The 25435-nt window shown below is 48.0% G+C and overlaps 1 protein-coding gene across 1 annotated transcript in view; it reads right to left on the reverse strand.

Moving 5' to 3' along the window:
- Positions 1–23369, reverse strand: part of SLC16A2 (solute carrier family 16 member 2) — a 323490-nt gene extending 300121 nt beyond the window's left edge. The window contains exon 1 of the mRNA XM_063937186.1: positions 23020–23369. Coding sequence (XP_063793256.1) covers positions 23020–23323 — 304 coding nt within the window. The 5' untranslated portion in view covers positions 23324–23369. The remainder of the gene's footprint in view (positions 1–23019) is intronic.
- Positions 23370–25435: the final 2066 nt, after the last annotated feature.

Consider the following 25435-nt stretch of genomic DNA (forward strand, 5'->3'; position numbering starts at 1 on the left):
CTCTCCCTGTCGGTGCTGCGACATCATGGTTGGATTCTAAATTTGCCAAAGTCTCAGTTGATCCAGACAACTCGGCTGCCCTTCCTGGGCATGATCCTAGACACAGAGCTACAGAGTGTGTTTCTTCCGGAGGAAAAAGCGCTGGAAATACAGACCATGGTCAAGGAGCTTCTGAGACCGGCAAGAGTGTCAATTAATCAATGCACTCGAGTGCTAGGGAAGATGGTTGCGGCTTACGAAGCCATTCCGTTTGGCAGGTTTCATGCTCGGGTGTTTCAGTGGGATTTGATGAACAAATGGTCCGGGTCTCACCTGCACATGCACCGGAAAATAAGTCTATCTTCCAGGGCCAGGACTTCTCTCCTGCAGTGGCTGTAAGGCTCTCACCTTCTAGAGGGACGCCGATTCGGAATCCAGGACTGGGTCCTGCTGACCACAGATGGTTGGGGCGCAGTCACGCAAGGAAGAAGTTTCCAGGGAAAATGGTAAAGCCAGGAATCTTGTCTCCACATAAATGTTCTCGAGTTAAGAGCCATTTACAACGGCCTCCTGCAAGCGAAGAACCTTCTTCAGGGTTTCCCTGTCCTGATCCAGTCGGACAACATAACAGTGGTGGCGTACGTAAACTGCCAAGGCGGAACAAGGAGCAGGGCGGCAATGGCGGAAGCCACAAGAATTCTCGCGCTCACGTGCTGCGGAACAGCACGTGAGCGCTCTGTCAGCAGTCTTCCTCCCGGGCGTGGACAACTGGGAAGCAGAATTCCTCAGCAGACACGATCTCCATCCAGGAGAGTGGGCTCTTCATCAAGAGGTATTTGCATAAGTGACAAGGCGTTGGGGAATTCCTCTGATAGACATGATGGCGTCTCGCCTCAACAAGAAGCTTCCGAAGTATTGTTCCAGGTCGAGGGACCCCCAAGCCTGTACGGTGGACGTCCTGGTAACTCCGTGGGTGTTTCAGTCGTTGTATGTGTTCCCTCCGCTTCCTCTCATTCCAAAGGTGTTGAGGATCATAAGACGAACAAGGGTTCTGGCTATACTCGTCGCTCCAGATTGGCCTCGGAGGGCCTGGTATCTGGATCTTCAGGAATTACTAGTGGAAGATCCCTGGCCGCTTCCTCTAAGAGTGGACCTGTTACTGCAGGGGCCCTGCGTGTTCCTGGACTTACCACGGCTGCGTTTGACGGCGTGGAAGTTGAATGCCAGATCCTAGCCTGGAAGGGTATTCATGAGGTCATCCCCACTCTCCTTAAGGCTAGGAAGGAGGTCACCTGCGAAACATTATCACCGTATTTGGAGAAGGTATGTGTCGTGGTGTGAAACCAAAGCAGCTCCTGCGGAGGAGTTTCACTTGGGTCGTTTCCTCCATTTTTTACAGGCAGGCGTGGATGCAGGCCTGAAATTGGGTTCCATCAAAGTACAGATTTCGGCTTTGTCTATCTTCTTTCAAAAAGAATTGGCCGTCCTTCCTGAGGTTCAGACTTTCGTGAAGGGAGTGCTGCATATCCATCCTCCATTTGTGCCACCCGTGGCACCGTGGGATCTTGAAGTGGTGTTGCAGTTTCTTATGTCTCACTGGTTTGAACCTTTGCGTAAGGTTGAGTTGAAGTTTCTCACTTGGAAAGTGGTCATGCTTTTGGCTTTGGCGTCTGCCAGACGAGTGTCCGAGTTGGCGGCTTTGTCTCACAAGAACCCATATTTGATTTTTCATGTGATTAGAGCGGAATTGAGGACTCATCAACAATTTCTGCCGAAGGTGGTTTCTTCGTTTCACATAAATCAACCTATTGTGGTACCTGTGGCTACGGATGCTGTGGCAGTCCCAAAATCTCTTGATGTTGTAAGACCTTTGAAAATTTATGTCGCCAGAACGACTCTTACTAGAAAAACAGAGGCCGTTTGTCCTGTATGCTTCCAACAAGATTGGAAATCCTGCTTCTAAGCAGACTATTGCACGCTGGATTTGTAACACTATTCAGCACGCTCATTCTTCAGCTGGGCTACCGTTGCCGAAGTCGGTGAAGGCCCATTCTACCAGGAAGGTGGGCTCATCTTGGGCGGCTGCCAGAGGGGTCTCGGCTCTTCAACTTTGCCGAGCAGCTACATGGTCGGGGTCAAACACTTTTGCTAAGTTCTACAAGTTTGATACCTTGGCTGATGAGGACCTTATGTTTGCTCAATCGGTGCTGCAGAGTCGTCCGCACTCTCCCGCCCGGTCTGAAGCTTTGGTATAGACCCCATGGTCCTTTTGGAGTCCCCAGCATCCTCTAGGACGTAAGAGAAAATAGGATTTTAATACCTACCGGTAAATCCCTTTCTCCTAGTCCGTAGAGGATGCTGGGCGCCCATCCCAGTGCGGACTGTTCCTTGCAGTTGTTTTGATACTGGTTATTTTCGGTTACACGAGGTTTGTGTATCAGTTGTATTCAGCTTGTTTCTCGCCCTTAGTTTAACAAAATTTCTTTCCTCGAAATGTCCATCTCTACTGGGCACAGTTCCTATACCTGAGGTCTGGGGGAGGGGCATAGAGGGAGGAGCCAGTTCACACTCAGTAAAAGTCTTTTTAGTGTGCCCATGTCTACTGTGGATCCGTCTATACCCCATGGTCCTTTTGGAGTTCCCAGGATCCTCTACGGACTAGGAGAAAATAAGATTTTAAACCTACCTAAATCTTTTTCTCCTAGTCCGTAGAGGATGCTGGGGACTCCGTAAGGACCATGGGGTATAGACGGGCTCCGCAGGAGACATGGGCACTCTAAAGACTTTAGATGGGTGTGCACTGGCTCCTCCCTCTATGCCCCTCCTCCAGACCTCAGTTAGAGAACTGTGCCCAGAGGAGACGGACAGTACGAGGGAAGGATTTTTGTTACTCTAAGGGCAAGATACATACCAGCCCACACCATCCACACCGTACAACCTGGAACATACGAACCAGTTAACAGTATGAAACAAAACAGCATCAGCCCGAGACTGATCAAAACTGTAACATAACCCTTATGTAAGCAATAACTATATACAAGTCTTGCAGAATTTAGTCCACACTGGGACAGGCGCCCAACATCCTCTACGGACTAGGAGAAAAAGATTTACCGGTAGGTTTAAAATCTTATTTTTCTCTTACGTCCTAGAGGATGCTGGGGACTCCGTAAGGACCATGGGGATTATACCAAAGACCGGGCGGGAGAGTGCGGATGACTCTGCAGCACCGACTGAGCAAACATGAGGTCCTCCTCAGCCAAGGTATCAAACTTGTAGAATTTAGCAAAAGTGTTTGAACCCGACCAAGTCGCCGCTCGGGCAGCCACCCAAGAAGAGCCCACCTACCTAGTGAAATGGGCCTTTACCGAATTTGGTAACGGCAATCCAGCCGTAGAATGAGCGTGCTGAATCGTGTTACAGATCCAGCGAGCAATAGTCGGTTTAGAAGCAGGAGCGCCAAGCTTGTTGGCTGCATACAGGACAAACAGTGCCTCTGTTTCCCTAACCCGAGCCGTCCTGGCTACATACATTTTTAAGGCCCTGATTACATCAAGGGACTTGGAATCCAAGTCACCCGTAGCCACAGGCACCACAATAGGTTGGTTCATATGAAAAGATGAAACCACCTTAGGCAAAAATTGAGGATGAGTCCTTAATTCTGCTCTATCCACATGGAAAATCAGATCGGGGCTCTTGTGAGACAAAGCCGCCAATTCGGACACCCGCCGTGCAGATGCCAAGGCTAACAACATGACCACCTACCAAGTGAGAAATTTTAAATCCACAGTTTGAAGAGGCTCAAACCAGTGAGATTTTAGGAACTGTAACACCACGTTAAGGTCCCATGGTGTCACTGGGGGCACAAAAGGAGGCTGGATGTGCTGCACTCCCTTTACAAAAGTCTGGACTTCTGGGAGAGAAGCCAATTCCTTCTGAAAGAAAATTGATAGGGCCGAAATCTGTACCTTAATGGAGCCTAACTTTAGGCCCATATCCACTCCTGTCTGTAGAAAGTGGAGAAAACGGCACAGATGGAAATCTTCAGTAGGAGCATTCTTGGCTTCACACCAAGATACATACTTCCTCCAGATGCGGTGATAATGTTTCGCCATCACCTCCGTCCTAGCCTTAATTAGAGTAAGGATGACTTCCTCCGGAATACCTTTCCCCGCTAGGATTTGGTGTTCAACCGCCATGCCGTCAAACGTAACCGCGGTAAGTCTTGGAACACGCAGGGCCGCTGCTGCAATAGGTCTTTCCTGAGAGGAAGAGGCCACGGATCTTCTGTGAGCATTTCCTGAAGATCTGAATACCATGCCCTTGGAGGCCAATCCAGAACAATGAGTATTGTCTGCACTCTTTTTCGTCTTATGATTCTCAGTATTTTTGAGATGAGCGGAAGAGGAGGGAACACATAGACCGACTGAAACACCCATGGTGTCACCAGGGCGTCCACCGCTACTGCCTGAGGGTCCCTTGACCTGGCACAATACCTCCGAAGCTTCTTGTTGGGGCGTGACGCCATCATGTCTATTTGTGGAAGTCTCCACTGACTGGTTATCTCTGCAAAAACTTCTTGATGAAGTCCCCACTCTCCTGGATGGAGATCGTGTCTGCTGAGGAAGTCTGCTTCCCAGTTGTCCACTCCCGGAATGAAGACTGCTGACAGAGCGCTTGCGTGATTTTCCGCCCAGCGAAGAATCCTGGTGGCTTCCGCCATTGCCACTCTGCTCCTTGTCCCGCCTTGGCGGTTTACATGAGCCACAGCTGTGACGTTGTCTGATTGAATCAGAACCGGTAGGTCGCGAAGAAGATTCTCCGCTTGTCGTAGGCCGTTGTATATGGCCCTCAATTCCAGTACGTTGATGGGTAGACAAGCCTCCTGGCTTGACCATAGGCCCTGAAATTATTTCCTTGTGTGACTGCTCCCCATCCTCGGAGGCTTGCGTCCGTGGTCACCAGAACCCAGTCTTGAATGCCGAACCTGGACCTTTCGAGAAGGTGAGCACTTTGCAGCCAACACAGGAGAGACACCCTGGCCCTGGGGGACAGGCTTATTTTCTGATGCATTTGTAGATGGGACCCCGACCACTTGTCCAGAAGGTCCCACTGAAACGTCCTCGCATGGAACCTGCTGAAGGGGATGGCCTCGTAGGTCGCCACCATTTTACCCAGTACTCGAGTGCATTGATGACACTTTTTTCGGTTTTAACAGGTCTCTGACCATGTTCTGGAGTTCCTGGGCTTTTTACATCGGGAGAAAAACCCTCTTTTGTTCCGTGTCCAGAATCATGCCTAAGAAAGTTAGCCGAGTCGTTGGAATCAACTGTGACTTTGGTAGATTTAGAATCCAGCCATGCTGCTGCAGCACTCTCAGGGAGAGCGACACGCTTTTCTGCAATTGATCTCTCGATCTCGCTTTTATCAGGAGATCGTCCAAGTACGGGATAAATGTGACTCCCTGCCTGCGCAGGAGCACCATCATTTCCGCCATTACCTTGGTGAAAATCCTCGGGGCCGTGGAAAGCCCAAACGGCAACGTCTGAAACTGGTAATGACAGTCCTGTACAGCGAATCTCAGGTATGCCTGATGAGGGGGATATATGGGGACATGAAGGTATGCATCCTTTACGTCTAGTGACACCATAAAATCCCCCCTTCCAGGCTGGAGATAACTGCCTACAGCGATTCCATCTTGAATTTGAACTATTTTCAAGTACATGTTTAGGGATTTTAGATTTAGAATGGGTCTGACCGAGCCATCCGGTTTCGGGACCACAAACAGGGTTGAATAGTACCCCTTCCCCTGTTGAACTAGGGGAACCTTGACAATCACTTGTTGTTGACACAGTTTTTGAATTCTAGCTAAAACTATCTCCCTTTCTGGGGGAGAAGCTGGTAAAGCCGATTTGAAAAGTCGGCGAGGATGCACGTCTTCGAATTCCAGCTTGTAGCCTTGGGATACAATTTCCATTGCCCAAGGATCCACGTCTGACTGAACCCAGACGTGGCTGAAGAGTCGAAGACGTGCCCCCACAGGCGCGGACTCCCTCAGTGGAGCCCCAGCGTCATGCGGTGGATTTAGTAGAAGCCGGGGAGGACTTCTGCTCCTGGGAACTAGCCGTAGCAGGCATTCTTTTCCCTCTACCCTTACCTCTGGCGAGGAAGGAAGAGCCCCGACCTCTTCTGGACTTATGCGACCGAAAGGACTGCATCTGATATTGTGGTGTTTTCTTTTGCTGTGGGGGAACGTAAGGTAAAATAGTAGATTTACCCGCGGTAGCTGTGGAAACCAGGTCCGCGAGACCTTCCCCAAATAAAACCTCACCCTTGTAAGGCAAAACTTCCATATGTCTCTTTGAGTCGGCATCACCCGTCCATTGGCGGGTCCACAGGGCTCGCCTCGCAGAAATCGCCATGGCATTGGCTTTTGAACCTAACAGCCCAACGTCTCTCGAAGCGTCTCTCATATATAAGACTGCGTCTTTAATGTGACCTAAGGTCAATAAAATGCTATCCCTATCTAGGGTATCAATGTCAGATGACAAGGTATCTGCCCAAGCTGCTACAGCGCTACAAACCCAAGCCGACGCTATTGCCGGTCTGAGCAAGGCACCCGTATTCTGGAGACGGTAGCGCCATCTTTTTGGACAAGCGCGTTAAAAGCCTTGTCCACCCTGGGCGAGGATTCCCGCCATAACCTGTCCTGTACAGGGAAAGGATACGCCATAAGAATTCTCTTGGGAATCTGCAGTTTTTTGTCTGGAGTTTCCCAAGCCTTTTCAAATAACGCGTTCAGCTCATGAGATGGGGGAAAGGTTACCTCAGGTTTCTTTTCCTTAAACATGCATACCCTCGTGTCAGGGACAGAGGGGTCATCTGTGATATGCAAAACGTCTTTTATTGCAATAATCATATAATGAATACTTTTGGCCACCCTTGGGTGTAACCTCGCATCATCGTAGTCGACACTGGAGTCAGAATCTGTGTCGGTATTAGTGTCTGCTACTTGGGACAGGGGACGTTTCTGAGACCCTGGAGGGCCATGTGATACAGCCAAAGCCATGGATTGACTCCCTGTCTTTTCTCTGGACTCTGCTTTGTCCATTCTCTTATGTAATAAAGACACATTTGCATTTAAAACATTCCACATATCCAGCCAATCAGGTGTCGGCGTTGCCGACGGAGACAGCACAATCATCTGCTCCACCTCCTTAGATAAGCCTTCCGCTTCAGACATGCCGACACACATGTACAGACACCCCCACACACTCAGGGATATAGAGATATATATATATATATTGACACCCTTTGGAGAGACAGAGAGAGAGAATGCCAGCACACACCCAGCGCCACCGGACACTGGAATAAAATCCCAGTTAGTACAGCGCTTTTATAAAAATACTCACTGCGCCAATTAAATGTGCCCCCCCCCTCTTTTTTGCCCTCTGTACTTGTGTCCAGCAGGGGAGAGTCCGGGGAGCCAGCTTCTCTGCAGTGTGCTGTAGAGAAAATGGCGCTGGTTAGTGCTGAGGAATCAAACTCCGCCCCCTTACCGGCGGGCTTCGATCCCGCTCAAATCTTTATACTGGCGGGGGTTTTTGCAATATACTGCTTCCGCGGTATATATCTATGCCAGTGTCCCTAGAGGGTTAATAATTGCTGCCCAGGGCGCCCCCTCTGCGCCCTGCACCCATACAGTGCCGCCAGTGTGTGTGTGTGTTGGGAGCAATGGCGCGCAGCGTTACCTCATAGAAGATCAGAAGTCTTCTGCTGCCTTTGAAGTCTTCTATCTTCTCATACTCACCCAGCTTCTATCTTCCGGCTCTGTGAGGAGGACGGCGGCGCGGCGGCGGGACGAACGGAGAGGGTGAGACCTGCGTTCCGACCCTCTGGAGCTAATGGTGTCCAGTAGCCTAAGAAGCAGAGCCTATCATTTAAGTAGGTCTGCTTCTCTTCCCTCAGTCCCACGATGCAGGGAGCCTGTTGCCAGCAGTGCTCCCTGAAAATAAAAAAACCTAACAAAAAGTATTTTTTCAGAGAAACTCAGTAAAGCTCCCCTGCAGTGCACCCAGTCTCCTCTGGGCACAGGATCTAACTGAGGTCTGGAGGAGGAGCATAGAGGGAGGAGCCAGTGCACACCCATCTAAAGTCTTTAGAGTGCCCATGTCTCCTGCGGAGCCCGTCTATACCCCATGGTCCTTACGGAGTCCCCAGCATCCTCTAGGACGTAAGAGAAAAGGATTTACCGGTAGGTATTAAAATCCTATTTTAGTCGCTATTCCAACTTTTGACAGTAGTTAAAATCATAAAAATCAGTTAAACACACGTCTTCACTTCTCAAAACACAATAGCTGACTAATATAATGATGAAATTGTTTGTAACAATCGCTCCCCATGCATCCCGTAATTGGTTGATTTAAATCACGCAACATTATGTGTTGCTAGTACACGAAAATTTCAACCCGGAAATTGCATGGTGTAACTAATAACAGTTTAGATTTTTTTTTTTAATTAAAAAAAATTAAAAGCATTAACATGATAAATCATGTTCAAATACGAAGTAGATGCTAACGCCGGCTCAGATCTTGACTGCATGCAGTCAATATCTGGCAAGATCGCAAGGCTCTCATTGAGCCTTACAGTCTAGTTAGGATCGGGCTAGCACACATCGTAGCGTGTGTACAGACACCCGCTGCGATGTGCGCTAAGCCCACATCGGACTCCGCACACATTGCGCTGAGCCCGAATCGCTACGTGTGTACCCCCCTTAATCTACATAAATGCTCCAGTCCTAAGCATTATTGAACCTCTGAAAAATCCCAATCATGTTAATTTAAATTAGCTGTGTTTTGAGCACCATGCACACTGCAGTCTGTAGCCAGTTATTAGGCTGGTGTAATCGTATAATGTACAGGCTTTTTATATGCAAAAACATAAAACTACATTGGAGTATGTATAAACTATAAAATACAGTCAAGCTTCCGAAAAACTGATGTTTTGGAGGTTTTCCGCAATCGCCATATGCACTGCAGTCCCCATCGAATGCCATGGGACTGCGATGTGCCAGTATATATCAAGCTCCATTAAGTGAAACTTTCCAGAGCTTGTTCCCGATAGGCATTTCCATCTTGCCTATATAGGCCTAAGGGGTATTTGACGCAGAGTACCCCAATGCGCAGAAGGACTTCTCACAACACAAAAGACAGACCCCATATATGAAATCTAAAATTCACTGTTCAGGGCACAAATGTCTAGTGATCACTAGATGAATGAGCTCAGTTCTTGGCAAAACCTTTTTTTCCATTGACAATTTCAAAGTGACCATCTGTTGATGTTTTTAATGTTTTTTTTTTTTTTAGCTTAATTTCAAACTCTTGGCGATGACCTTAATACTCCTCTGTAGAGAGAAAAAACAATGTCACAATAAAACACACCTACCCTAAGATGGTAGACTGCTAAATGGCTACCTGCCAATAATGTTTCCTAGACAGACTATTTCCAGGTGGCTAAAAGGGGTGCAAGAAAATGCATTACTGCACCACCGGAAATGAGCTTGGCCTAATTTGTGGCGAGGTATGTAAATGCTTCTGGAGATCATGCAACATGGATAATAGACATAATAAAAAAAGAAAGCACAATAAGGAGAATACAGAATATTGGTATACTTCCCTAGGCACTGACTAGGCTTGCTTTGCTTATACCCCTTTTACACCAAAAGCGCGCGTCGCAGCCGGAAGCCTGACACGGGTGCTGCCCGGCTGCAACCCGCGTCAGCCCCCTTTCCTTCTACAGTCACCAACCCCGCCATATTGCCGGGTTGGTGACGTTGCCGGTGACGGCGCAGGTAGATCACATGATCTCCCAGCGCCACCCCCCCATACACTGAACGGGAGCCGATTCGCATCTACCCGACTTCCGTTTACACAGCACAGCTTGAACCAGTGTTCAACCCTGCAAGCTACCTGAGTTGGAATACCGGGTCACTCGACCTGGATTATTCCAACTCGGCCCTTTTACACTAACCAGATACACGGGTTATGCGCGTTCATGTGCAATAACCTGTGTTATATGCTGGTGTAAAGGGGGTATAAGATATAGTAACTTTATCCACTCTGTGACATCATCTGTGTGGGCTGAACATGTGACATCATCTACCTGCTAAGCACAACATACGTTTTACGTACACACTTACTGACATACTGTACAATAGGTCACGTTGACTGTGACATAGATTACAGCAAATGCAGAGATCAATATATTTTTGATGACACAAAGTAAGCTGTACCATATGACTTCTGTAGAATGCAGGTTTAAAGGAACTTTATGGAAGGAAAGAGGAAAAGCTAAAAAAAACTTCATCCTTTAGCATGTAATGGTTACAGAGCGTGCACAAGGTCTAAACAAGGCAGTTATCTGTACCGGGTCCAGTGGTGTTCGTAAGCTGGTTTTTCCTATACAGAAAGCGCTTGCATTTCATTCAGCCACAGTCCGTGTTACACGCAGATATGTGCACCAGAAAGCAATACAGTAATAGTTTGATAAGCTATCTGATACTTGCATGAAAACCACAAACATACTACACTTTTAAAAGTTTAAAGGATATTCTTCTAAAAACGAAAAAAAAAATTCAGTGGGGGCCAGGGGGAGATTTATTCCAGCGCAATGTTTGGCTGCTCACATAACTGTACATCTTACAGTAGCTAAACATTGTTAATTTTCCTGCACATTACTATGGGGTGCGAAATGCCTTTGTCCAGCTGTTTGTTGGCACTTCACCTCCAGTGTTAGATTCTACCCAATGAAAGGAATGTTACATGGGGTTACTTAGCTGGGGGTCTGGCATTCAGGCTACTCAGTGGGTCCCCTGGCGTCTTATACATGCCGGTTACTCTCTGCTTACTCCTGCACAGGAGCGGATGTGTCCTCTCACTGCTGTCCGCATAAAATGCACAGACTCCATCAGTAATGTGTTTATGCAAACAGGAAAACAATAGAAAATATTTACTACCCTACACAAAATAGTACCTTTGCTCTCATTATAATCTCCCTCTGAAGGTGAAGTCGATTACTCAGCTCAGACACCATTATTGCAATTTTATCCTATGTAACAAAAGTAGCTATGCACTCCTATGACAGGAGAATGTGCTACTTTATACAGCAAACAAGCTTTAGCTCCCATTATACCACAAACTAAGTTGTAGGAGGTACTTTAGTGCATGAAGCACACCGATTTCCCTCCTTTAGTACACAGAACAAAGACATACAGTATGGGCATTATTTAGACCTGATCGCTCCTCTGCAAATTTGCCGAGGTCTGCGATCAAATAGTCGCCGTCCAGGGAGAGTGAAAACCCACCCCGTGCAAGTGTGCGAATGCATGTGTACGCCGCACAAAAACATTGCCAGGCAGCGGACATCTGCAAATCTGTTCGCAACTCACTCACCATCGAATGATTTTTCCATACTGTGCAGTCTGTGCGTAGCCAAGGACTTACTCCTACAGTACGATACAAGCAGGCTGATTGCGGCCGGAGCGGACGTCACACAGCCTCCCAAAAAATGTGTGGGAACGCCTGTGTTTTTCCTGACACTCCCAGAAAATGGCCAATTACCACTCCCTAACAACCACCTTGCGTATGCCGTGCGATCGAAATTTTCGCACCAGCCTGTCACTGCTTAGGCTCGCGCATGCGCATTGCGGTGCATATACATGCGCAGTCATTCAATAATTGGCCGCTGTGCAAATTTGCACGACAGCGATCAGGTCTGAATCGGGCCCTATAGGATAGACACTGTAAAACGCTTCAGTAACTAGGAAAGAAACATTAGCTGGGAATATTTGTAGCAAGCTAACTACAGGAGACGTGCCATTGGATTTCACTGTGATGTCACAAGTTTAGAGTTTCTAGAGGCAGTTCAGAGGTTTAATAGATAACCAAAAACTTATTAAAAGTTGCTTTATTCATTTATATATAAAAGTAGTAGAAACTGCAACCAGATTTGGACCATTTATGAAGCTTATAGTCACGGAACATACTATGCTTGTAACTGGTCATAATCAAGGACAGCAGCTCCAATAAAAATGTATAGAATTAATATGTAAAACTACTTGTACTATAAACAATAGTTACTGTACACACTGCGCTGAATAACAATTGTTTACTTCTTTTATCTAGTTGCAAATAATGTAAAAACATCATATACAGTATACTACAGTAACCACATGCTTTAGTAAATCAACTGAAGCTATAAGCGAATTAATATATGTATAGGCAGGTTAATCACCAAATGTCTGTGGAGATTACAGGTATAGTCACAGGCCCCAAAAAACATGAATAGGAAGAAGGAGCTCACGTTTCACTTAATACTATAGCATGACGGGGGCAGGAGTGCCCCTTGCATGGTTCTTACATAGCTAATGGAAGGCAACCATCTGTCCGTAGGATGGCAGATGGTATCACCTCACAATAATAAATAGATTTCTACTTAATGTGTTCACAGCATATGACATTGAGCGCGTTACCTATCTGATTAAACAATACCTCGTAATAATGGAAAAACCAAATTCAGTAGAATCCTTGTGTGTAATCCCAGATTAGGCAGAGGGTTACAGGTATGTATGCGTAATGCATGTATTAGAAGATTACAAACACTGTAGTTGTTGCCGATACCAGAGTATGGAGGACGAATGATAAAGTCGTTTAATGATAGTAGTCCATATTTATATAGACCATGGATTTTATGGTCCACTGTCTTTGATAACAATTTGCAACATATCCAGAGAGCTGATGAATATTAAGCAATTAGATATATAGCCCTATTACCTGAAAATTAGGAACATGCCAGACAAATTATTTAATTGGACTCTTCATATCCTGACTATCTAAGGTTATTAAGAGGTCTATGTACTAAGCCTTGGAGAGAGAGAAAGTGGATAGAGATAAAGCACCAACCAACCAGCTCCTACCTCTCATTTTTCAAACACAACCTGTAACATGGCAGTTAGGAGCCGATTGGCTGGTACTTTATCTCTGTCCACTTTATTCCTCTCCAAGGCTTAGTACATAGGCCCTCATTCCGAGTTGTTCGCTCGCTAGCCGCTTTTCGCAGCAGTGCACACGCTAAGCCGCCGCCCTCTGGGAGTGAATCTTAGCTTAGCTGAATTGCGAACGAAGTATTCGCAATATTGCGAAAAGATTTTTCTTTGCAGTTTCTGAGTAGCTCGAGACTTACTCTTCCAGTGCGATCAGTTCAGTGCTGGTCGTTCCTGGTTTGACGTCACAAACACACCCAGCGTTCGCCCAGACACTCCCCCGTTTCTCCAGCCACTCCCGCGTTTTTCCCAGAAACGGCAGCGTTTTTTCACACACTCCCATAAAACGGCCAGTTTCCGCCCACTTCCTGTCAATCACACTACGATCACCAGAACGAAGAAAAAACCTTGTAATGCCGTGAGTAAAATACCAAACTTCTTAGCAAATTTACTTGGCGCAGCCGCAGTGCGAACATTGCGCATGCGCAGTTAGCGGAAAATCGCACCGATGCGAAGGAAAAGAACGAGCGAACAACTCGGAATGAGGGCCATAGACCCAAGTTCCCAAAACACTCTAATGTAATACTGCTGGCCAGTGGTGCCTCCAGGAGGTGGGCTGCAGCACAGTGAAAAATTTAAATAGGGGAGCCACTCCAACTGACAGCAAGTCCCATCCAAGGATGTTTAACAGTGTTTGGGCTAGCTCCCCACTTTGAATTTTGGACTGGCCTGCAGACATACCTCTGAAGCGCCACTGCTGCTGACACCATAATATTTTAAAGTTCCAGAAAAAGCTAAAAAAAAACAACTACTTGTAATATCTGCAGTATGACGCAACTGGGTTCCCACTGCCACCTTGCAAATGGGATACAGTAGTTTCCCCTGGCAACTAGAGGAGGGCATGAGAAGGGACACAAACCACGAGAGCAGCCAATATAGTGCTAGCAAAATTATCTTTCTTGTACATTTTTAACACCAATGAATAATAAAAGCAAAAATAACATTTTTAAAAGTTGAAATCTCCCTGAAGTTAATTAATCCCTACTATTATAACAAGTAAGAGTTAGAGGCTATTTCCATATATAAAAGAGAAATTATTATTTTCGGGACGAAAGTATGAAGTAATAGCTTGCGATGGAACATAAAAATTATATTAACAGTTGCTTTAGAATATAAAATATGGCTGGCTAACCCAGTCCTCATCCCTAACAGTATACTTCTCCACACCACCTAACTGGTGCACAGGTGACTTCATTTCGAAAGATGTGATACATTAATTCCTGTCTGAAACATTCTAAAGACTGGCGGTTGCGGTCGGGGGTCTTATGGGCCCTACACACTGGGCGATAATACTGAAAGATATGAACGATCTCATTCATTAATGAACGATATACCGTTCATTTCTTTCAGTGTGGAGGCACCAGCGATGAACGATGCGCGGCCCCGCGCTTGTTCATCGCTGGTGCCCCGTCGCTTGTGCATGCAGGCCAATATGGACGATCTCGTCCAGATTTGCCTGCACTGCTATGGAGCCGGGTGACGGGGGGAGTTAAGAAACTTCACTCCCCCTGTCACTGACCCCTTCCCCCCCCCCCCCCCCCGCCGCCGGGTCGCCCGTCGGCCGTATCCGCCGTCGGGCAGCTCGGCGGTGGATCGCAAAGTGTGTAGGGCCCATATGATGACTGGTTTGGCCACCCCTAACGTAAAACATAAATCTACTAGTACTATGTCATGATGTAGGCAGCATTTATAATGCCATGGAATAATAAGTGTTGCGTCCATCATAAACTATTATTACCCCCATATTATAATATATAATATTCAACCCTTACAATAATACTAAAACAATATTGACCTCTTAATATTACCATCATACATTAATTCAGCTCTCCTTATATATTTATAAAATAATTTTGTTTCCATAACATTATTGTTTTTGCTACTTTAATGGAGTGCCCTCATAATTAAAAGCGCACTATGACATCATGTTTTCTAAATGGCTGAATAGCGCACTCATCATGTGCTTCAGCCAGTGTTCGCAAATACGCGCTATAGCGCGTATTTTACCCGGATCTGAAGGCGGGGACTCACTTTTCAAAAATGGGAGGGTCCCCGGGGACGCGCTCCGCTGCAGCCAACTACTTGTAAATTGAAGAGGACGGCGCTTCTTGCCCGTACAGAGCGGAGGTGGAGCCTTACCACTGGCAGTCTGGCGGTGCCCCCTCCCCCTCTTGGTCACGTGCAGTGACCAGGAGGGGGAGGGGGCACCGCCACACTGCCTGTGGTAAGGCTCCGCTCTGTACAGGCAGGAAGCACCGTCCCCTTCAATTTACAAGTAGTTGGCTGCAGCGGCTTCACACGGGAGCCAGGCCGAGAGAGAAGACGTGTGCTGCGGGCGGGCGGTGACTCGCCAACACCGTGAACTGCAGCTCCCTCCCAACCCGATATCTGCCTCCCTCTCGGCTGCCTCCGGTGTGCTCTCCCGCGATCTGTGTGAGGGAGAGCAGCGGTGACCGGCCAGGAACCTCACCTCCAGCCCCTGCTGTGCTCTGCCCCCATACCGCTGCTGGGGAGAAGAGCGGGCTGCACCAGTACCATCAGGTGTCCCCAGCATCCCTACGGACGCTCAGCTAGCGGGCCTGTGACAGGAGAGCCAGTTCCCGCATTGGGTACACCCCCCCCTCAAACTTCTTCTCACTTCTTTTGCCTGACGGAAGCAGCGGTGACAGCGGCCCTGGTGGTGCGGAAGGTACGTGCTCTACCTGGCGCAGTGTGTATAACGGCGTGCTCTACCTGGCGCAGTGTGTATAACGGCGTGCTCTACCTGGCGCAGTGTGTATAACGGCGTGCTCTACCTGGCGCAGTGTGTATAACGGCGTGCTCTACCTGGCGCAGTGTGTATAACGGCGTGCTCTACCTGGCGCAGTGTGTATAACGGCGTGCTCTACCTGGCGCAGTGTGTATAACGGCGTGCTCTACCTGGCGCAGTGTGTATAACGGCGTGCTCTACCTGGCGCAGTGTGTATAACGGCGTGCTCTACCTGGCGCAGTGTGTATAACGGGGTGCTCTACCTGGCGCAGTGTGTATCACGGCGTGCTCTACCTGGCGCAGTGTGTATCACGGCGTGCTCTACCTGGCGCAGTGTGTATAACGGCGTGCTCTACCTGGCGCAATGTGTATAACGGCGTGCTCTACCTGGCGCAATGTGTATAACGGCGTGCTCTACCTGGCGCAATGTGTATAACGGCGTGCTCTACCTGGCGCAATGTGTATAACGGCGTGCTCTACCTGGCGCAATGTGTATAACGGCGTGCTCTACCTGGCGCAATGTGTATAACGGCGTGCTCTATCTGGCGCAATGTGTATAACGGCGTGCTCTACCTGGCGCAATGTGTATAACGGCGTGCTCTACCTGGCGCAATGTGTATAACGGCGTGCTCTACCTGGCGCAATGTGTATAACGGCGTGCTCTACCTGGCGCAATGTGTATAACGGCGTGCTCTACCTGGCGCAATGTGTATAACGGCGTGCTCTACCTGGCGCAATGTGTATAACGGCGTGCTCTACCTGGCGCAATGTGTATAACGGCGTGCTCTACCTGGCGCAATGTGTATAACGGCGTGCTCTACCTGGCGCAATGTGTATAACGGCGTGCTCTACCTGGCGCAATGTGTATAACGGCGTGCTCTACCTGGCGCAATGTGTATAACGGCGTGCTCTACCTGGCGCAATGTGTATAACGGCGTGCTCTACCTGGCGCAATGTGTATAACGGCGTGCTCTACCTGGCGCAATGTGTATAACGGCGTGCTCTACCTGGCGCAATGTGTATAACGGCGTGCTCTACCTGGCGCAATGTGTATAACGGCGTGCTCTACCTGGCGCAATGTGTATAACGGCGTGCTCTACCTGGCGCAATGTGTATAATGGCGTGCTCTACCTGGCGCAATGTGTATAATGGCGTGCTCTACCTGGCGCAATGTGTATAATGGCGTGCTCTACCTGGCGCAATGTGTATAACGTCGTGCTCTACCTGGCGCAATGTGTATAACGTCGTGCTCTACCTGCTGCAATGTGTATAACGGCGTGCTCTACCTGGCGCAGTGTGTATAACGGCGTGCTCTACCTGGCGCAGTGTGTATAACGGCGTGCTCTACCTGGCGCAGTGTATATAGGAGGTTCTACCTGGTGCAATGTGTATAAGCGGCACTACAGTGTGGTGTAATGTGAATTGGCACTATTATGTGGTCACGCCCCTTCTCCATGAAGCCATGCCCCTAAATTTTAGCGGCGCGCACCACCTGTTGTTTCGGATCTGGGAGGTGGAACTCCAATTCACTTTCTGCCAAAGGGCACCAAAATATCTAGTTAAAGCTCTGGGGCAGAGTGTCCTGCATGCTACACACCCCAGCAGCACTGTCACACCATTCCCCCACCTTGCAACACTTCTGTAGTGTCCAAATAAGATTAATATGAATAAAAAACTTAATTCCGATGGGACCCAGAAAAGAACCGGTAGGACCCCAATTTTTAAAAGTTAGGGGTCCCTGGGACCCACTTTTTTTTGGGCTCAGCGCGATCACTGCTTCAGCAATCTCAACTCTCTGACATTTTGTCATGCCGCAGCTTGATAAATGTCACAGGTTGTACTCTGACCATGGGCGGGATGTACTAAGCGGAAAATGCGGTAAACTCCCTGTTTACCGCATTTTCCTAATGTACTAACCCCCGGCCGGGTACGCCAGCTTTAGCTGGCGTACGTCCATAGAAGCCTATGGGCTTCTCTCCGCGGCGCTGTGTGAGGGATCCGATCGGATCCCTCCCAGCATGCCCTGCGGTCGCCCCCGTCACCCCGCGCATGCGCAGACTGACTTCTGGGGCCGAATCCCGGAAGTCAGGCTGCCGCTGCGCATCGCGGAGGACAGCTCTTATCGGAAGAGCTGTCCTCCGCAATGCTGATCACATATGTTAGTACATATGCGATCAGCATCGTGGCGCAGGGCGGCGATGTACATTAGTACATCCCGCCCCATGTATGAAATCGGGAAGGCATTTTCTAATTTGTAAAACAGCAATTTGCTGGCGGTTCAGTGAATCTTCTCGTGGTTTTAATACAAAACTGCCCTTTGGTAACTCTTGCCCTTAGAATTGTAAGCTCCATTATCTAACAGCAAAAGGTTGGTAACAGTAAATGATTGGGTTTGTTAACTGATATGCATTATACATTAGTCTACAGCTTTATCTTTTGATAAAAACTATAGGTAATAACAGCACTATGGATATATTTTATTATCTGCTCCTGGCTAGATGCGTTCTATCAATTAACATGGAAAATCCTAATTATAGAACAAGATTAGAATTGTGTCCAGAAGTCCCCATATTAAAACAATGTAAGAGGCATATGTTTTGATGCCTGTTAAAACAAAATAACAGATGTACAGTAAGTATCAAATTCCACGTATGAAGGTAAAGCAAGCATGAGTAATCTAGTGTATTAGAACATATATAAAAGGGTAACTGATATGTGATCTGGTGTATTAGGACATAAGTAACTGAGTAAGGAACACGTGACCTGATGTAGTAAGACACAATGGGGTCAATTCAATTAGATCTGAGTTTGTGAAAATTAACTAGCAGCAAAACCCTTGTGTAAATAACAGCAATGCGTGCACCTGACAATTGCCAGATTCAATTAGAAATGGCGATTTGTGAGAATTGTGGCAATTTTAGGAGAAGCGCATCAAAAAGTGGGGAAATCGTCCTGAATCCCACAAAGTTGATATCTATGACAGCAGAACCATAGAGAGGCCGTCAAGGTGCATACATATGGTGAGACATTGACTATCTCCGATTTTGTCGATTTTCCCTGAACTCCCCAAAGCACTGAACCACCGATACTATATTTACTTGAGATTTTGACTATGTGAGATTTTGACTTAAGTGCCAATTTTGATTATACTACGTTCTACAGTGGGTTGTACACAATATACCGTATATACTCGAGTATAAGCCGAGTTTTTCAGCACATTTTTTGTGCTGAAAAAGCACCCCTCGGCTTATACTCGAGTGATGCGCCCGGAGCCCTGTGCAGGAGCAGAGCACAGGAAGCAGCCGTGAGAGAAGGAGGAGGAGGAGAGAAGGGGACTCGGGAGCCGCAGCAGCGCACTGTAATTGGTGCATCGACCAGTGACGCTGCTGCAGCCATCCCTCTCCCTCTCCATGCTCACCGAAGTACTGCCGCGCCGCCCGCCTCCTCAGCCGCTGCGCTCTGTCCCAAGGCCGGCCACCGCTGCCCGCACCGCCTGCTGCTGCCTGCACTCGTGCCCCGTCATTGAAGGTTAGTAGAGACAGGCTGCGGGGTGGGGAGCGCGGGTGTGTCGGGGGGAGCGCGGGTGTGTCGTGGGGGGGGGGGTAGTTGGGGGCTGGGCATATCTGGCACTGTGAGGGCATATGGTATCTGGCACTGTGGGGGCATATGATGCACTGTGGAGGCATATCTGGCACTATGAGGGCAAATATCTGGCACCATGGGGGCATATCTAGCACTGTGGGGGCATATCTGGCACTATGAGGGCATATCTGGCACTGGGGGCATATGTAGCACTGTGGGGGCATATCTGGCACTATGAGGGCAAATATCTGGCACCATGGGGGCATATCTAGCACTGTGGGGGCATATCTGGCACTATGAGGGCATATCTGGCACTGGGGGCATATGTAGCACTGTGGGGGCATATCTGGCACTATGAGGGCATATCTGGCACTGTGGGAGCATATCTGGCACTATGAGGGCAAATATCTGGCACCATGGGGGCATATCTCTAGCACTGTGGGGGTATATCTGGCACTGGGGGGCATATCTGGCAGTATGAGGGCCGTGTCCAGCTATAGCTGCATTTACCACCCTAGGCTTATACTCGAGTCAATAAGTTTTCCCAGTTTTTTGGGGGAAAATTAGGTGCCTCGGCTTATATTCGGGTCGACTTATACTCGAGTATATACGGTACTCAAGATTGACTTGCCTGCACAGTCTCTCTTTTCTTGCGTTACCAACCCCATGGGAGGTTTTTAATGGCTGATGTTCACTTTTTTTTTCCTTTTTTTATTATTGGTGGAAAATGACAGCCAGCAAGTGTTTTTCAGCAAATTAAAGACTTTATAGTATCTAGGGATATATTCAAATATGCTAATGTAATTTTTCTGTGTTTTTAGTCAAGTTTTGAAAATGTTTGGGGGGAGAAAAAAAAACACATTTAGCTATGCAAAACCACAGCATGCATGTCCCACATCACTTATATAAAAAGCTCCGCAATTGGCTAAGTACACCTGCAAAAATGACATGTCATTGGTCAAACTATAATATTTACACCTCTCCAAGTGCATTACTATTATTATTTATTTGAATGGGTATACCAGAGATTCTGCACTGTGTTCTGACATTTTTATCTTAAATAAAGATTTTATCTACCTTTTCACCTGTACATAGGGGTGCGCAGAAAAATGGCAAATTTGCTAGTGAAATTAATTATAAATTAAATTTGTGGTGTGAAATTGTTGTGAAAGCCGCTCACAGGACCAATTTGTTCCTAATTGATTCAACCCTTAGGACAAGTATATGTAATGGATATGTTATCTGTATTAGGACACAATAACATTTATATGTAATGGGTAAGGGGCATGTGATGTGATGAACTAGGACAGACTGACATGTATATGTAACCGTATCCCTTTTTAAAACAAAATCAGAGCCATGTGTTGCGAGGTCTTTGTATTAAGACAAAATGAAATATACATCTCCTGGTTCCTTTCAGTAAGCAAGAGTAAAAAGGTATAGTTTCTTATTCCTTTGTATTAGAATAAGGCAGGAGACATTTGTTTTCAGACTGTCCTGATCTCTCCGTATTAAGACAATGTGACACTACCATGATTATTAACAGTCCATATCGCAACAGATATTTTTATCTTTGATGAAAATATCACCACTATGTACTAAGTGAAACTTTCAGAGAAAGCAGTAGCGGTAACTGCTGTCCCTGCAAGCTACTTTCAGGCATATTGGAGGAATAGAGAATCTGACACTGCATATGTAAAGGGCCCTACACACTGGCCGATTTTTTGAAAGATATGAACGATCTCGTTCATAAATGAACGAGAACTCGTTCATATCTTTCAGTGTGGAGACTCCAGCGATGAACGATGCGCGTCCCCGCGCTCGTTCATCGCTGGTCTCCCGTCGGCTGTGCATGCAGGCCAATATGGACGATCTCGTCCATATTTGCCTGCACTTCAATGCAGCCGCGTGACGGGGGGAGTGAAGAAACTTCACTCCCCCCGTCACTGCCCCCCGCCGCCGGGTCGCTCGTCGGCCGTATCCGCCGTCGGGCAGCTCGGCGGTGGGTCGGCCAGTGAGTAGGGCCCTTAAGACTCTGGAGCCAGCAGGAGAGGGATCGAAAGATACAACTCCTACAAGGTAGCCTTCGCAGGTACGCCATCTAAAAGACAGTGAGAAGTGGCTAGGCCAAGTTCCAGAAAGCTCACGGGCATTGAAAAAATAAAAATTACTATGGGTAGCTATGTCATCACTCCAACAGGAGCCTATCAGCATTTCCATCACCCCTTCCGGGTGTGGAACATTAGGTTGACAGTCAATAGGTCAATACCATATAGTCGACATGGAAAAGGTTGACACGGTCAAAAGGTCGACAGAGTCATTAGGATGACATGTAAAAGACAATAGAAAAGATCAGGAAATGGAAGACAGATTCTAAAGGTTGACACATGAAAAGGTCAACATGGAAAACGATTGACAACTTTTTTTTGTGTCGTTTTTCTGTCAGAGCACATGGAACCTCAATTAGTGCACTGCTTCGCTCTCCATTCTGCGCTCAGCACAGGTCACTATTCCCAATCAGTGTGGATGGTAAAGTATGAAAAAGGTGAAAAAAAGAAAAAAGAAAAAAAAAATCCCTTAAAATGTTGTGTCGACCATTGTTAGATCGGCCATTTAAACCTGTCGACCTTTCACATGTTGACTATCGGTGGCCAACCTATTGACTGTCAACCTACAGTTCCGGATACAATCCCTTCAAAAGCCTCTCTGCAGTATAGGGAACTGGATCTGATTCTGAGGTGGGAGTGAAGCAAAAAGGAGCAGGTAACTTTGTACCTTGTTACCCCGCAGGTGGGGGAGATTTCATATATGCAGAGATATTTTGATAAAGGACTGGTATGTCCAAACTAAAATTTAAATTGCATTGTAAAAATGAAGCTGACCAGCATTTGTGGGTTACATGCAAAAGCAGCAGTATTTACCCTGCATGCAATAAAAAAAAAAATTCAAAATGAATAATTGTATTCTACCCTTTTGCAGCGCACATGGTTTGTAATGCCCAGGTGCAGTTACTCCCTCTTTTTTATCTTTACGCCCAACTCAGAATCAGGCCCTACTGTGTGTTCTTAATTAGGTGTTCCTGTAGTGTACCATTCATTTCATAGAGTTTACTTTCTGTAATTGCTACAGGCAATAGTGAAATGAATACCAAGCGCACACCAGCCAGAGAGTGTGTGTACAGGTCCATTCACTTACAATACTTTTTTGACTCATTTAAAAACACATTTGACAATAACACCTGTTTGTGGCGCGGTCACAAAGCCTGGGTGAGAGCTGTGTGTGCGGATGATCACGCCCGGTGAGGGAGATACTGGGGTGGAAAGACTGATCCCTCTGCGATACAAGGTGACTGCGAGGAGCCCTGTGACGCACGTGCTGGAGAGATGTGAGCGGCATGTTTGTATTCGGAGAAGTAGCGTTGGCGGCGCTGTGTGTGTGGGACTCCCCGAGGGATCGCTGACTACTCTGCCTACCACGTGGAGCCTGGCTGTCACAGGACAAGGGAAGTTCTGAGCGAGGCTCCCAGTGTCAGGCAGATGCAGCAGCACAAGTCACCGATGTGCAGTCCGAGCGACGCCTCCCTCCCCGGGCGCTGCCAGTCACTACTAGTTACCTGTCTTGAAGTCCATGCCTTGCCCCTTGCTGCCCTCCATCTCCTCCTGTAGAATCACATACAGGATCCCGAATGAGTTCTGGATGCCGAAGATGGAGCCGCTGCACCAGGTGGCCGCCAGCACCACCACCCAGCCGAAGCCTCCCTCGGGCACCCTCCCCCGGACTTCTTCATCACGTTTGACTTGTTCAGGCACTTCTGCGGGCACCAGCGCCCCTTCCGGGGCTCCCCCGAGCAGGCTGTCCCGCATCCCCTGCTCTTCCCCCGGTGGCAGGTTCTCGTCCTCCTCCGTTTCTTCTTCCATCGCCTGCTGGCTCTCCTCTTTCCCACTGCTCCCTCCCAGCTCTCCTCCCCGCTTTCCTCCCCTTCCCACGCCCCTTGCTTTCCTCCCTGCCCCGGTCTACCTGCTCCGGGAGGTGCTAGGACTCGGTGCCCGCTACACTACCCTTACATTCAGTGTCTATAGGTCTCATAGTGCAGGTACATGAGAATAAGTAATATATATAACCCACGCTTACCTTCATTATATAAGACATGTACTGCAGCTACATGGGAAGGAATAGAAGTCATACTGTATATTACTTTCACCTTCCCTATAGGACTTATACTGCAGCTATATGGGAATATACTTGATATATAACTGACTCTTTCCATCCTTGTATAAGACATGTACTGTAGCTATATGGGAATATACTTGATATATAACCCACTCTTACCATCCTTGTATAAGACATGTACTGTAGCTATATGGGAATATAAGTCATATATATCCCTTTCATCTTCCCTATAGGACTCATGCTACAGCTACATGGGGATATAAGTCATACTGTATATAACCAGGGCCGTACTGGCCATCTGGCACTTCTGGCAAATGCCAGAAGGGCCGGTCCGGTCCACAGAGAGTCGAGAAGGCTGCGCTCAGCGCAGCTCCCAGCTCTCTGGTTTGTCCCCTGCTGCCGCCGCCGGATGTGCCCCGTTGCTAAGCAATATGGGGGCATGCCGCGAGTCCACTCCCCTATTTGCAATGTCCGCGCACCCTTTTCTCCGACGTCCTAGTGGATGCTGGGTACTCCGTAAGGACCATGGGGATTAGACGGGCTCCGCAGGAGACTGGGCTGTCTTAAAAGAAAGATTAGGTACTATATCTGGTGTGCACTGGCTCCTCCCTCTATGCCCCTCCTCCAGACCTCAGTTAGAATCTGTGCCCGGCCAGAGCTGGATGCACTCTAGGGGCTCTCCTGAGCTTCCTAGAAAGAAAGTATTTGTTAGGTTTTTTATTTTCAGTGAGATCTGCTGGCAACAGACTCACTGCTACGTGGGACTTAGGGGAGAGAAGCAAACCTACCTGCTTGCAGCTAGCTTGTGCTTCTAGGCTACTGGACACCATTAGCTCCAGAGGGATCGAACACAGGGCCCGACCTCGATCGTCCGTTCCCGGAGCCGCGCCGCCATCCCCCTTGCAGAGCCAGAAGACGGAAGAAACCGGAGGAAATCGGCGGCTGAAGACTTCGGTCTTCAATAAGGTAGCGCACAGCACTGCAGCTGTGCGCCATTGCTCCCACAGCACACCACACGCTCCGGTCACTGGTGGGTGCAGGGCGCTGGGGGGGGGGGGGGGGGGGGGCGCCCTGGGCTGCAATTAATATACCTTTTGGCAATAAAAAGCACATAATACAGTGTTTAACACTGTATATGTGCAAAAAAACCCGCCATTAACGTTATAAAAAGCGGGAGAAGCCCGCGGTTGAAGGGGGGGGCACATAAATTTAGGCGCAAATTGTGATATAAGCAGCTATAGGGGGAAAATTCACTTGTGTATAGTGTATATCCCTCTGTTATATAGCGCTCTGGTGTGTGCTGGCATACTCTCTCTCTGTCTCCCCAAAGGACTTTGTGGGGTCCTGTCCTCAGTCAGAGCATTCCCTGTGTGTGCGGTGTGTCGGTACGGCTGTGTCGACATGTTTGATGAGGACGCTTATGTGGAGGCGGAGCAGGTGCCGATAAGTGTGATGTCACCCCCTGCGGGGCCGACACCTGAGTGGATGGATATGTGGAAGGTATTAACCGACAGTGTCAACTCCTTGCATAAAAGGTTCGATGACGCAGCTTTGGGACAGCCGGCATCTCAGCCCGCGCCTGCCCAGGCATCTCAGAGGCCGTCAAGGGCTCAAAAACGCCCGCTACCTCAGATGGCAGACACAGATGTCGACACGGAGTCTGACTCCAGTGTCGACGAGGATGAGACAAATATACAATCCACTAGGGCCATCCGATGCATGATTACGGCAATGAAAAATGTGTTGCACATTTCTGACATTAACCCGGTTACCACAAAAAAGGGTATTATGTTTGGGGAGAAAAAGCAGCCAGTGACTTTTCCCCCATCTGATGAGTTAAATGAATTGTGTGAAGAAGC

Source organism: Pseudophryne corroboree, chromosome 8 (assembly GCF_028390025.1).
Source record: "Pseudophryne corroboree isolate aPseCor3 chromosome 8, aPseCor3.hap2, whole genome shotgun sequence".
Lineage (NCBI taxonomy): Eukaryota > Metazoa > Chordata > Amphibia > Anura > Myobatrachidae > Pseudophryne > Pseudophryne corroboree.